Here is a 13,588-nt window from a genome sequence, read left to right on the forward strand (position 1 = left end):
GCCCCCCCTGCCCCCCGCACGCCCCCCTCGGTGCCCACCCAGCACAGTCAGGCAGACCCCGACCTGAGCAATGTTGGCCTGGGAAGCCAGGCGGATCATGATGTCCAGCTTCTCCAGTTTGACGTAGATGGGGTCGTTGTACTTCACAAAGAACACCTTCATCTCGTGTTTCAGGATCTCGGGCCTGGAGGACAACGAGAGGCAGCGATGAAGGGAGACACACACTCCTTCGCTTTGACCACAGAGAGAAACATCAAAAACATCTTCCAGAAACCATGGTTTTCTCCAGAGCTTTCTGGACACCCGATACTGCTATCAGACGATTTCTCTAGTGGCAGAAGCAAGATCTGAGCTCCGCTCCCACCTCCAGGCTCTGACCCAGGCAGCAACCAGCAGGCAAAGCAGTGCCGAAAGGGAGTTGTTCTCCTCAGAAAGCTGCACGCCAGTCAGGAGACGGATGGGGATTCATTCGCCTGACCCTGCAGGCAGCTAACGCCCCAAGTCCTTGCGAATTCATTACTCCGTTAGCCGGCTACAAGCATGAATCATCACTCCCTGGCCGAGGCTGGAGCTGGAACGGTGAAGGCTTGAGGACACCGAGGACATAAGCTGGGGAAACCCGGAGCCGGAGAGCGAGCAGCTCTGGGCCAGAAGGACGAGGCTCCTTGGCCACAAGCACAAGGTTTTGGGGGTCCGTTCAATGTCACGGAATCCAAGATACCGTGATTATCCCCCCCAGGACTCTGTCCCTTGGCTCCCCTTCGCTGGCGCGCAGGGGACAGAGCACAACCTTGCCGCAAACGAAGACCAGACGCAAGGCAACAGGGGAGGTTTGCCTTGCCAAGGTTGGAAGGGACATCTTGCGGGAGCAGGGATGCAAACCCAGACCCCAGGGCTAGGCTGGACCTTTCTCACCAGATCATCCTCTCTCTAAGCTGGGGAAGGGACAGGCCGGGTCCAGCTCCAAGGAGCCAACCTGCCTTCCACATTCCTGCTCCCAGGGACGCTAATTGCTTTCCACTTCTCCCAGAAGCTGCTGCTATTTTTAATAGACATCCATGGCGATAACCGGTAGGACAATAAATCATCTGACTGCGGCTGTCACCGCAGAGCGTGGCTCTCCAGCTGGCCGGTTCTGCTCGGGGCACACGCGTGGGGCCTCGGACACCTCCTGCCCACCAGCAATTTTAGATCAGCAAAGGGACAAAAGGACTCTCAGCACTTATTCAAAGAGGACGGCTACGTAGAAACAAGCTGATCTCATAAAAATTCCTCCCTAGGCACTTAATGACTAAACCGAAGTCTCAGCTTTCTGCCTTTCCATCCTTTGCTCCCCCAAATAAACAATAAATTAAAATAAACCCCTCCTGGAGATCCCAGCTTAGCTCCCTGCCCATTAACTCTCACGATTCTCTGCGCCCAGCCCTTGGATTTTAAATAACAGAGAAGAAAAGACCTCATATGACGGGTCACGTCGGCAAAGCCCTGACAGGGCTGCAGTCGGAGGGTTTGAAGCACTGGGAAGCAGCGCCCGCAGGGAAGAGGGAAAGCCTGAGCCAGGCTGTCCCTGCTGCCGCGCCGGGGCACCCACCTCTTCTGCACGATGAGGTTGATGTTGCGGAGAGCCACGTACTGCAGCTCGGGCTCTGCGGAGAGCAGGGTGACCAGCGGCGGGGCCAGCTTCTTTAGCAGCGTGCCGTAATAATCCAGGTCCTTCGACAGCATCTCCATGAACTTCATCAGCACCTTCACCGCCGAGAGCACCACCGCCGAGTTGGCATGGGACAGCCGGGGTGTCACCCGCTCGCAAATGCTGGAGGTGTCGGGGGCGAGGGGGAAGGGGAAGGGAAAGAAAACGATCGCAGCCCGTCTCCCTGCTTAAACATTGCTGCCAGTACCGACGAAGAACAAGGCACTGGCAGAGTTTGCAGCAGGACAGCTGAGCAGCACTTAAGACCTTCTCAAGAGATGCTGAACTGGCTCTTAAACGCCCCGGTGATGGTTATTTCCCAGCTTTTACAAAACCCTATTGCGGCGACCCCCTTTCCAAGCTCCCTAGTGCCTGTCCTCCCCTGCTGCAGGGTAAGGCCACATCTTGAAGCAGCTCGAGAAGCACAATCCCTGTGCCAGCAAGGGGACAGGGCTCACGACGGGACCACGGCAGTCCCCAGATGGCTGCGCCCAAGGCACGGTGGTTGGCAGATGCCCGCTGTCGCACCTCCTGCGGCAGGATGCCAAGGGTCGGGAGGATGAAGATATTTGGAGAACGGGCAGTGTCGATACCTGCCTGTCCCCTTCCCTCTTTCCAGCCCCGCTCCGGCCGGTCCGCGGTGCCCTGAAGCCATCGCTGCCCCAAGCGGCACCCAGAGCCTCCCTCACCTCTGGGCTTCCCGGTCATCCTTGGGCATGTAGTTTGCCAGGCAGTCCAGGATGAAGATCTGGCCCCACTCGGTGCACTCGTTCAAGGCCGTGAGCAGCTTGTTGATGGACTGGGGGTTGAGGTCCAGGAGGTTACTGCTCGGGTGAGACTCCGCTATTTCCGAGAGAGCCGCTACTGCGTTGGCCACTACCTGCCAGAGGGGACAGGGCACGTGTTAGGTGACAGGGAGCGTTAGGTGACACCAAAGTGTCCTTCAACAGCCTGGGGGAAAGCTGGTGCAAGCAGAGGAGCGGCATCCTCAGTATCGGCACCTCGCAACCCAGCAACATCTGGGCACCAGCTTCTCCTCCCCACCAGCTGATCCTCAGGAGATGAGCAATCACCGCCAGCACGGTCCCACCACCCACGCCACATCTCCCAACGCTTCGCACGTGTTCAGCGGGAGTCAGCCTTGGCTCCCTGCCCAGCGCAGAGGAGCCCGCTCTAGCTCCCCTTCCCCGGGCAGTCGGGCTGCTCTGTGGAGCCCCATCACTTTCTGCGGCAGCTCCCGGGCTCACTGCTACACCCGCGGCAAGATCTGAAGAGCAGCAAGGGCTGGGGGAAGAGAAACCCTGGGGAAAGCAGGCTTTAAAGTTTCCTCACGCCTGGGGAAAGGGAGGGAACCTAGGAAACCCTCACCAGAGGCAAAAGCCGCCAGCTACATGGTACCAGAGCCGAGCGTCAGCTCCCCTCTGCCACCATCCCCTGCTCCGAGCTGGCCAGGGCAGCCTCCTCCCCACTGGGAACAGACTAATAACGCGCTGCCAAGGAATCCGAGACACCTTCCATCCAGGAGACAGGGTTACAGGACAAGGAACGCAGCCTGCAACCCTCAGAAACAGCTGTCCCCAAAAGCGGCCTCTTAAGCACCGAAAAGAGAGCGAAGGGGAGCACGGGAGGAAAGGAGTCAGGATGTAAAGATGAAGGGAGAGCATTTACTGCCGCTTGAATGAAGAGAAGATGGAAAAGGCAAAAAATAATCACCATGGGGTTGGAGTCCGAGATGAGGTCCTTAAGGGTGTCCAGGAAGCCCTGGTCCTCCACCAGCTGGGCATTGATGTCGTGGAGCTTCGCCACACAGACGGCTGCCGTCTTGCGCACGTAAGGGTCCTCGTCCTTCAGGCACTTCCGCAGGGGCTCGCAGAGATACTCTGTTATCTTGTCCACGCGGATGCAGCCCATGGTCCGCACAGCCAGAGCCCGGATCAGGGGGTTTGGGTCCTCGCAGTCCTGTGGGGACGAGAGGGGGAGGTTAGATTTCCAGGGCCTCTTCTCCTTGAATCGCAGGCATCAGTGGTGGCTTCGGGACCTCCGTTCTCATTTGGGTACCTGAAGTCTAGAGGTTTTAACACTCAGCTCTAAAGAATAAGTCACCCAAGAGAGAGGTTTGATCTCTCGTTCTGCAATCTGCCACCCACAGAGTTTTAACACCATCACTCCAAACACACCTCCAGGAATCTGGTGTCTTCATCACTTACACCAAGTATCTGAAATCAGCTGCCACCCCGCAGAATGGCCACCTGACCTGGGAGACGCATCTATCGGGTTTATCGTGTGGGTTTTTTTTTTCTTCCTAAAAAGCCAAAACTCCCTTTAATGCCCACCAAGCCTTTTCACAAAGCGATTTGGCAATGTCTTGGCTCCTAACAAACACGCTCTTCGGTTCCCAGCTCCACCTGGAAGATCACGAGGGCTTTCTCAGCTGCAGAGACTTCGGCGTGTAAGCTCACATGACGGCAGTCTGATCACGGGAGCTGCCCACAACCGAAGCTGCCACTGACAGAGCAAGTGGCACAGTACGGCTGCCAAGAAAATGTTTTTCTTCTGCATTACTGGACAAATTCGCTCAGTTATCTAGAGCTAGGGGAGCCCCTACTCCCTAGGAGAGGGGCTTTGGAAACCTGCCCGCGCTCCCTTCCTTGGAGCGGGGTACATAGCAGCTTAGTGTGGTGGCCTCGCGTGAAAGCAGGGACGCACGTAGTGGGCTGAACCGACCCGCTGCAGCATGCGGCTCTCGGGCACGCAGCCCTCTCCTCTCACCTTCACGAAGGTGTTGACTGCCATGATGGCCATGTCCGGCTGGCTCTTGGCGTAGTTCATCAGGTAGAGGTAGACCAGCTTCTTCAGCTCCAGGTTGTCTGTCTGCATGCAGTTCACCACGTCCGGGAAGAGAGCGCTGAAACACAAAGCGCCTCCGTGAAGGCAGGACACGGCCACGCTGCTGAGCCGGGGGAAGGAGCCGCCGCCGCCTATGGGACCCCCGCACTCCCCCAGGAGCAGGGGCCATCCCCCTTCACATGGCTCAACCCACTCCTGAAGCCAGAAGACCCCAGGCTCTCCCAGGACCTGAGCCCACTCCGCAACAGAGGTGGCTAAATTACCCATCCCCAGTGGGTTTTTCTTTACGGATCTGTATCAAGAGCAGCTCAAAACGGCCCCTAACAGACAGAAACTGAGCTCTCCCACGTGGCTCTGCTGTATCCCAGCTCCAGTGCGTGTCCACTGCCCCGGGAGAAGGTGCAACATCACCCAGCCGTCACGGGACGGTGCGAAAGTCTCCGGCGCCTGCAAGAGGACGTCGGAGACGAGCCGTTCCCCCCTCGCCTTCTGCACGATCCCTCCCATACAGCGCTACCAAAACGGTCCTCTGCTTTTGCGGACGTTAGACCCGTCCTGCTGCAAACTGCTGAGTGCTCGCCCCACGTCCTACGCTGGAAACATCACGTTAGAGAAGTAAACCCCCAGGACTGGGTGCAAGGAACAGCCCCGCTCCCCGGGGCGAGCCCTGCAGCAGAACAACGCTCCGCTAGGACGGAGCGGAGCTGCCGGGTGTCTGGGCGGGGGTAGCCGTTCCCCCCTCGCCTTCTGCACGATCCCTCCCATACAGCGCTACCAAAACGGTCCTCTGCTTTTGCGGACGTTAGACCCGTCCTGCTGCAAACTGCTGAGTGCTCGCCCCACGTCCTACGCTGGAAACATCACGTTAGAGAAGTAAACCCCCAGGACTGGGTGCAAGGAACAGCCCCGCTCCCCGGGGCGAGCCCTGCAGCAGAACAACGCTCCGCTAGGACGGAGCGGAGCTGCCAAGCTGTCTGCATGGAGCTGGGGGCTTCCCCTTCCCAAACCTGATCCCGGCGAGTACTAAACACCCTAAAGCCGCGGGATGCCAGAGACGCTGTCTCACCACAGACGATAAAGACAGCCCAATTAGACTATTAAAGATACAGACAGCCCAATTAAGACTATTAAACCACCTTAGGAGAAGCGATCAAGATCAGAGAGCTAACGCAGGAGTTATCCCACCCTGACACACGTCCCTCGGCTCCTGGAAGCTTCTCTGCCACCGCAAACCCAGCCATCGCTTAGAGGATCAAACCCGGGGCGCCCCTGAGCCCGGGGAACTGCACTTTGCCAGTTCTCTCGCAGAGCTCCCGGCTGCCAGCAGAGCTGGCACCCACCTCAGCTGCTCTCACCCCAGGCTAAACCAGGCTTTCCTGGCCCCTGCCAGGGAGGGCTGAACTTAGGAAACTGCTTTCTTGCAGCCTAAAATACGCGCACACCAAAGAAAATGGGTTGCCACAGCCGATATTAGACAGGACGAAAGGGCGGATGAAGACATCAATATCTTTATCAATGATCTGGATGAGGGGATCGAGTGCACCCTCAGTAAGTTTGCAGACGACACCAAGTTGGGCGGGAGTGTTGATCTGCTCGAGGGTAGGAAGGCTCTGCAGAGGGACCTGGACAGGCTGGATCGATGGGCCCAGGCCAACTGTATGAGGTTCAACAAGGACAAGTGCCGGGTCCTGCACTTTGGCCACAACAACCCCATGCAGCGCTACAGGCTTGGGGAAGAGTGGCTGGAAAGCTGCCTGGCGGAAAAGGCCCTGGGGGTGCTGGTCGACAGCCGGCTGACCATGAGCCAGCTGTGTGCCCAGGCGGCCAAGAAGGCCAATGGCATCCTGGCCTGTATCAGAAATAGTGTGGCCAGCAGGAGCAGGGAAGTGATCGTGCCCCTGTACTCGGCACTGGTGAGGCTGCACCTCGAATACTGTGTTCAGTTTTGGGCCCCTCACTACAAGAAGGACGTCGAGGTGCTGGAGCGTGTCCAGAGAAGGGCAACGAGGCTGGTGAGGGGTCTGGAGAACAAGTCTGATGAGGAGCGGCTGAGGGAACTGGGGTTGTTCAGCCTGGAGAAAAGGAGGCTGAGGGGAGACCTCATCGCTCTCTACAACTCCCTGAAAGGAGGTTGTAGCGAGGTGGGGGTCGGTCTCTTCTCCCAAGGAACAAGCGATAGGACGAGAGGAAATGGCCTCAGGTTGCGCCAGGGGAGGTTTAGATTGGACGTGAGGAAAAATGTCTTTACTGACAGAGTGGTGAAACATTGGAACAGGCTGCCCAAGGAAGTGGTGGAGTCCCCATCCCTGGAAGTATTTAAAAGACGAGTAGATGAGGCGCTGAGGGACATGGTTTAGTGGGCATGGGGGTGTTGGGTTGACGGTTGGACTCGATGATCTTAGAGGTCTTTTCCAACCTCAATGATTCTATGATTCTATGATCATCTCCTTTCCAGCGCTTCTGCCGAGCGCTGACCAGCCTCAGGCAAGTCCCTGCCACGGCCGGTGTCATCTTCTCCAAGGTGGCCCCAAGACAGAGCGTTACCTGCTGCTGCGAGCGCTCTGGGAGCTGGGGACACACCGGTTTTCCAAATACAGAGCTCGTACCGTGGTTTTCCTCCATCTGCTCTCAAATGCACCATTAAAAGCAAAGCGCTGACGTCGCGTGTAATGCCAAGGGTGTGCGGGGACGGGTCCGTGCGGGGAGGAGGAGATGGAGGGGCCACGTGCCACTCGGTCAGGCAGATAAAGGAGAAGGGAGAAAAGCAGACGCCCGACCTTTTGGACTGGAGTGGCTGCAAAAGGCTTAACGCCACCGAGGCAGAGACGCTGACCCTCTGCCATAAAGGCTCAGAGGGCGGTTCCGCTTGGTTTTAGTAACACTTGAAGGAAGCTGCAATAATCCCAACAAACTTATCTGGCAGCCAGACCAATCCTCTTTCGGCCAGATTACCACCAAAGCCAGGCAAACCCCCGCCTGGCAGATGGCCACGCTTACACAAACGTTTTCCTCCCATAGCAAGAGGTGTAGCTGTGGCCAGCAGCTCGCTCGGTCCCCACCCGAGACAGAAGCCAGCGCGAAAACCCCTCGGAGGCAACAGGGAAAAACAGGAGCCCGCAAGTCATCCGGGCACCCTCCCGGCGCGGTTTGGCCCAGGCATCCCCGGCACAGCACCGCCACGCACCTGACATCTTTGCCGACAGTCATGGAGGCTATCACCTTCTTCACGGCCTCCTTCTTCTTCTCCTTCTTGTCGCTGTTCAGTTCGGCTTTCAGCTCAAATATCTCCCCTGGAGGAAAGGGAAAAGGGGGAGGCTCAGGGGTTACGGGGCTGGGGCACCCACCTCTCTGCTGGGGAGGGTGAGCACAGCTCCCACCTGCTGCGTGCCGGGGCTCCTTTGCCACCCCCCGGGTTCCGGGGTGCCAGGAGCTGGAAAGGGGGATTTAACTTTCCAAATGTCTCGCCGAGGGCCGGGGCTGCTCTGGGGGCTCAGCTCTCATCCGTGGAAACGGAGACGAGCCCGCAGAGGGCTTTAGGGACGGGAGATGCTGCAGGAGTGACGAGCACGAGCACCCCGCACCTCAAGCATAGGACACGGGGTTTCTTTGGCAGGTATTTTTGGCCGTGGGGTGGTTATCACAGCACACAGCGAAGCCCCAGCCCCGCGCACGGCTGTGGGGAGGCCCTCCTCTACCGGGGGAGCCCACCACAGCCCAGAGGATAGCGGGCACCCGCAGCAGCGAACGCAGGCAGATTTTGGGAACTGCTCCTCAAGCCTGTGCAAGGGATGGCGGCACCCAAATCCCGCTCTGCACGTGGCAGCAATCCCCCAGCCCAGCACCCTGCTGGGGGCGACCAGCGGCTCCGGACCCAGCTGAAAGAAATCGTCTCCTGCCCTCGCGAAGCCACGCTGAGCTCTTTATTCACTCTCAGGCAGGCACATTAATTCCTTGGTCTGGAAAGTGCTTAAGGTGAACACCCCGAGCGCTTCTGTCCCAGCCCAGGGGAGCTCGGGGACGATGACGACCATGTCCCGCAGCTGCTCCTGAGCTGCTAAAGCCGATAACCCAGCTGCCAACAGCCTTGTCTGGGTTCAGGGGGCCGGCGACAAGGTGCTCTGACCCCACAGCAGCCCAGGAGCCGCCCCGGCTGCATCGGAGCGAGGAGCAGGGTGTCTGCCACAGCATCCCGCGTGGGTTCAGGGCATTCCCACGAGAGCTGGCACCTCCGCCAGCTTCCCGCTGCGGGGACAGCCCTCCCCGCCCGGCTTATACAGCTGCGAGAAAAGCCTGATTATTTTGGGAAAGATTGCGTGACCCTCCCGCTCCCCCTCTTACCTTTCTTCGTGGTGGTGAAGTACTTCGAGTCTGTCATGGTGGTCTCCAGCTAGCGGCACGTCCCTGGGAGGAAAGGCAGACCAGAGAGGTGGAGGGTTGATAGTTTCCTTGCTGAGGTCGCTACGGAGAGCTCCGGGAAGGAAAAACCGGGGGAGGGAAAGAGCCTTGGGTCTCATGGTAAGAGTCACAAGGAGATGAAGCGCCCGGAGCCCGGAGAAGCTCCCGCGCTGCCAGAGGAGCCCGTTCCCCCGGGGAGGGGGGAGGGCTCGCAGCCACGCCGGCGCACCACGGGTGCTGCCCATGCGTGGGGAAAAAAAAAAGAAAAGCCGGGGGAGGGAAAGAGCCTTGGGTCTCATGGTAAGAGTCACAAGGAGATGAAGCGCCCGGAGAAGCCCTTGGCTCCCGCGCTGCCAGAGGAGCCCGTTCCCCCGGGGAGGGCGAGCGCCTCGCAGCCACGCCGGCGCACCACGGGTGCTGCCGATGAGTGGGGAATCAGCTGGTTCGCTAACGAGGACGTGGAGGAGGAGGAGGAGGAGGAGGAAAGCAGTCGCTGAAGACGCCAGCGTTCACCCCTGCTCAGGCTCCAGCCCCGACTCGCTTCTCTCACCAGCAGCAGAAGCGGCCACTCTGCTCACCCCATCCCACGCGGAGCTGGGCAGCCCTCGTCCCTGCCGCAAGGGCTCGGTGATCTCCCCTGGGTTTGTGTCTCCTCGTCCGAGAAAGACTTTTCTAGGGAAAATTCACCCCCAGCCTTCCCTCACACCTACGCAGGGAACCCCTCTGGGACGGGAAGAGGAACCGAGCAAAACCCGAGGCTCAGACCAAGGCCGGAGCGAGGGGACAGCGCAGCCGAGAGGGGCAGGAGCCTGCCAGCGCCCGACCAAGCACGCTGGCAAGATCAAAAGGAGCCTCTTCCAGAAACCATCCCTGCTCCAGCAATGCTGCTTTAAATTCAAAGGGCGCGAGGTTTCCGCCCAGCACTTGGGGCTATATTATATAATTCGGGCAGTTTAGGGCAGATTTACAGCTCGGCAGGCCGAGGGAGCCCGACGTGCAGGCAGCAGAAAGCCCTTCTTAAAGGTCAGCGGGGATTTGCCTTTTACGGCTCTTTCACCCATCTTTCCTTCAACAGCAAAGAAACCAGAGGATCGTCCTTGAAAGCCCGCAGTGGCCTTGCTGTTTTGGAGGGGCAGGAGCACGGAAAGCAAAGCCAAGGGAAGAAGAAAAAAAAAAAGCTTGCAAATGGCTTTAAAATGTAAATGAGCATCTTGAAAGCCAAATGCAGCAATCCCCTGCGAGCACATGAGATGCAGCCAGAGGAACCGTGTCCTCTGTTCCCTGTCCAAGCCGGACAGGGATCCCCAACAGGGATAAAAAGAAAATCTGGGGGTCGAGCCCGCCGGGCAGAGCACACAGCCAGAGCCAGCTTGGCGGGCAGTAAGAGAGAAAGAGTTTGCATTGGTTCGGGGCTCGCTGCGGGCGTTGGCAGCGCGGGCCCCATGCTGTTACAGAGGGGGCAAGCCTGTCACCGTGCTACCCCAGCCCTGCCGAGGCAGCCCCGGGAGCAAACCGCTTCCCGGGCAGCCTCGCGTAAGACACAACGCTCCTCCCTGCTTCAGTTACCTGGGATTTATTCAGAGCCTTTTTTCCCCCCCTAGGTGGATGGCTCTCCAGCGAACAGCGGGAGCTCCCAGGCTGTGCTGCAGCAGCTCTCTGCGCCTCGCTGCAGATCCCGTCCTGCAAGAGAGGGAGGAAGGAGGATTTACTGCAGTCCCTCCGATTTCACCGACCTGGCTCGCAGTCAGCCCTGCTCTGCAGAAGTGCCTGGAAAGCAAACTTGAAGCCTACCAGGGAATTTCTGCAGCCGGCTCGGAGACGTGAATCACGCCTGCTGCTTTCCTGCAGCCTCCCGGTTTCCCAGAGCCCCCGGGTACCGCAGCGTGTGTTTTAGCCATCCAAAACCTCACTAATTTCAGAGACGGAGACAGCCACCCATCTCCCCCACTCCTTTAAGCCCTGCAAGCGCCGACAGCAGCCTCCAAAAAAGCAAACTGCCGCCGCCGCCTCCTCCTCCAGCCCGAGCTCGGGAATTAAGGTGCACCCCTTGCTCCCCACACCAACACCTCAACCTCCCGAAGCGGCAGGACCGGGCTTGAAACAACCCAGCGCCTCGAGCAGGGTGACGAGAGGCCGAGCGAGGCTCCAAACGCTCGCCGAAGCTGGGTGCTCGGCCCCCCGCACCGTTGCGCGTGTACCCCGGGCTAACCAAGGGTGACGAGGCAGGGCTGCCTGCCAGCCCTGGGACACGGCCGCCGCTGGCACAGCCCTGCTGAAGGTGAATTCCCCCGCGCTCAGCCCTTGGGCAGGGTCCAACGCTGCTGCCTGGCGCCAGTTTTAAGGAGGGGCAAAGGAAACGGTTCAGGGACTGCAGAGCAGCTCTTGCGTTACCCCCTCTCTTTCTACACACGTCTTTGTCCAGCTTGAACTGGGCAAAGGGACGGAGGGGGCAGGGTCCCCTCTCCCAAGCCGGAGCCCAACAGTAAATAAGGCAGATTTCTGGCACACAGGAGCGGCGGGGGGTGGGGGGGTGTGTGTGCGTGTGTCAGATCCGGAGCCAACAGCCTCGATCATCTCGTTTGGACAGATCTGATTGTTTAGAGTCATTACGGCGAGTTGCAACCACCCTGCCCTTGCTAAACACCCTCCACCTGACGAGCAAAAACGGGCGGTGGGAGCTCATCTGCAGGCAGGGAGATGGCAGCAAGCGCTCGCCGCGTGGCGCGCAGCCGGCAGCCGAGTGCTTGCTCCCCCTGCTCCAGCAATTCCCACCGAGCTCCTTTCCAGGCTGGGAAAAATGTCCCGGCACTCGCTGATCTCCCAGCGAGGGGCTGAGCGGATCAGCAGTTCCCGACAGCCGGGAGCAGCACCAGCACTCAGAAAAAGCAAGGTGGGACTGGCTGCGAGATTTGCAGCCACAAAACAAGGAAGACAAAAAGCCCCTGACGTTGCGGCAGCTCGAATTTTACCCTATCTTCTTGCCAAACTTATTTTAAGCCGGTCTTGCAAACTGGATTCGAGGAGAAGGGGTTGAAAGTGTTTGTAAGGATCTGGTAGCAAAATGGCGGCTGGGTGTTGGAGGGGAGCACCCAGAGCTCACCCACACCTAGTTCGGGCTCCTCGGGTCCATTTTGAGGACGAGCCTTTGCAGCCGCACCCTCCCCGGGACCCTGGATTTACCATCCCAGGGCACGAGGGCTCCCGCACCGTCCAACCCCTGCCCTGCTGCAGAGCCTCCTGCCCTCGGGTGGTCCCCACAGCCAAGGGGCAGTGGGAGACCTCCTCTCCGAAGCCCCTACGAACAGCGAAACCGGAGCACGTGCCATCAGCAACCCCTCCCGTACCTCCCACCTTTGCAGGCCGCGCCGGCCAGGCTCAGCGAGACGGAGATGGTGGAGGTGTGGGGAGCTCGGCGCTGCTCAGCCCCCCCGTGCCAGCTGCTGGGAGGAAAGGGGCTCGCCGAAGCGTTTTACCCCTGATCTTATTCAGCCGGGACGACTAAATTCAGGAGCCCCCAGAAGACGCAGAGCAACGCTGCTCTCCTGAGACCCCCGGCGCGACAGCGGCCACACCGCTCTACCTCCCACGCTCCCCCTCCACCTGCCTCAGGGTGGAAAACATCATCCACGTTCACACCACACGCAGCAGAAGGGCCCCGTTAGGTGCTGCCACAGGCACCTTCCTTGATGGACGCAGCTTTAACAGGGTTATCCTGCTCCTGCGATGCAGCACCAAGGAGCCGGAGGCCCAGCTGGCAGAAGCACCATGGTTTGGAGCGTCTGATTTTCTGCTGCTCGTGAAGCCCTTTGAGGCTGAAGGAGAAGCCGGCGCTCCCGCAAGCTGAGCTCACACGGCTGAACGCAGGACAGCGTGTTCCTCCCAGGACCTGCATTTCAGAGCCGCCGGGTGACGCACCCGTACGGGCGCAACGTGGCGCAAGCCCCGTCCTCGATCCCGAGCCCTCGGGTCGGGAACGCGGCAGGGCTCAGCCGTCCCCTTCCTCCCGGCTGCCACGCCAGCGGGCTCCCGAATTCAGCCGTCCCGGGTGAATAAGATGCTCCTAAACCCGAGAAACGCGGCACGGTGCTTCTCGCCGAGGCGGATGCTGCCAGTGGGTTCCCGGGGACGACACCGATGCCGAATAAGCCGTCGCTGGTGCCACTCATTTCCTCTTACAGAGAGTGGAAGAAGAAAACTCGTTAACGACCCCCCAGCTACTTTTGCCGCCCTGTTTTAGGCCAATTCCTCCATCCTAGGAGGCTGAGATGCTGCTGACAGGAGTTCTTCAGCTTCTCGCGATAGAGACCCGTTACCTGGGAAGGGATGCGGGGAAAGCGCTGCTGCCGCTCCTCCGGAGGAACGAGTCACCCGAGCACCACATGAGCATTTAAACCGTGCCCGAGACACCCCGGGTCCCTGGTTATGACAGCAAGAGGGCTCGCTGTAGCTCCGCCGATCTTTCTACAGGCTCCGTGACAGCCCAGGACAGGGGTTCACTGGCTGACGGTAAGATCTGATCTACCCAGCCCGACGCGTGTCTTCGGGAGGGTCTGAGGAGACAGGCGGGAAGGGAAGGAAGGCAGCAAACGCAGGGAGATGCATCTGCTCCAGCCCCGCACAAACACAAGCCCCCCGCACATTGGGGCGGGGGGGGGG

General features: G+C 59.5%; 1 protein-coding gene across 1 annotated transcript in view; it reads right to left on the bottom strand.

Annotated features, from left to right (window-relative positions):
* The window catches only part of AP1B1 (adaptor related protein complex 1 beta 1 subunit), a 28,640-nt gene extending 18,030 nt beyond the window's left edge, over positions 1-10,610 (bottom strand). Inside the window, 8 exon segments of the mRNA XM_019471284.1 lie at positions 64-184; positions 1,592-1,813; positions 2,380-2,570; positions 3,404-3,649; positions 4,460-4,595; positions 7,722-7,827; positions 8,876-8,938; positions 10,499-10,610. Coding sequence (XP_019326829.1) covers positions 64-184; positions 1,592-1,813; positions 2,380-2,570; positions 3,404-3,649; positions 4,460-4,595; positions 7,722-7,827; positions 8,876-8,912 — 1,059 coding nt within the window. The 5' untranslated portion in view covers positions 8,913-8,938; positions 10,499-10,610.
* Between the last annotated feature and the right edge of the window lie 2,978 nt (positions 10,611-13,588).

Source organism: Aptenodytes forsteri, unplaced genomic scaffold (assembly GCF_000699145.1).
Source record: "Aptenodytes forsteri isolate BGI_AS27 unplaced genomic scaffold, ASM69914v1 Scaffold129, whole genome shotgun sequence".
Classification (NCBI taxonomy): Eukaryota; Metazoa; Chordata; class Aves; order Sphenisciformes; family Spheniscidae; genus Aptenodytes; species Aptenodytes forsteri.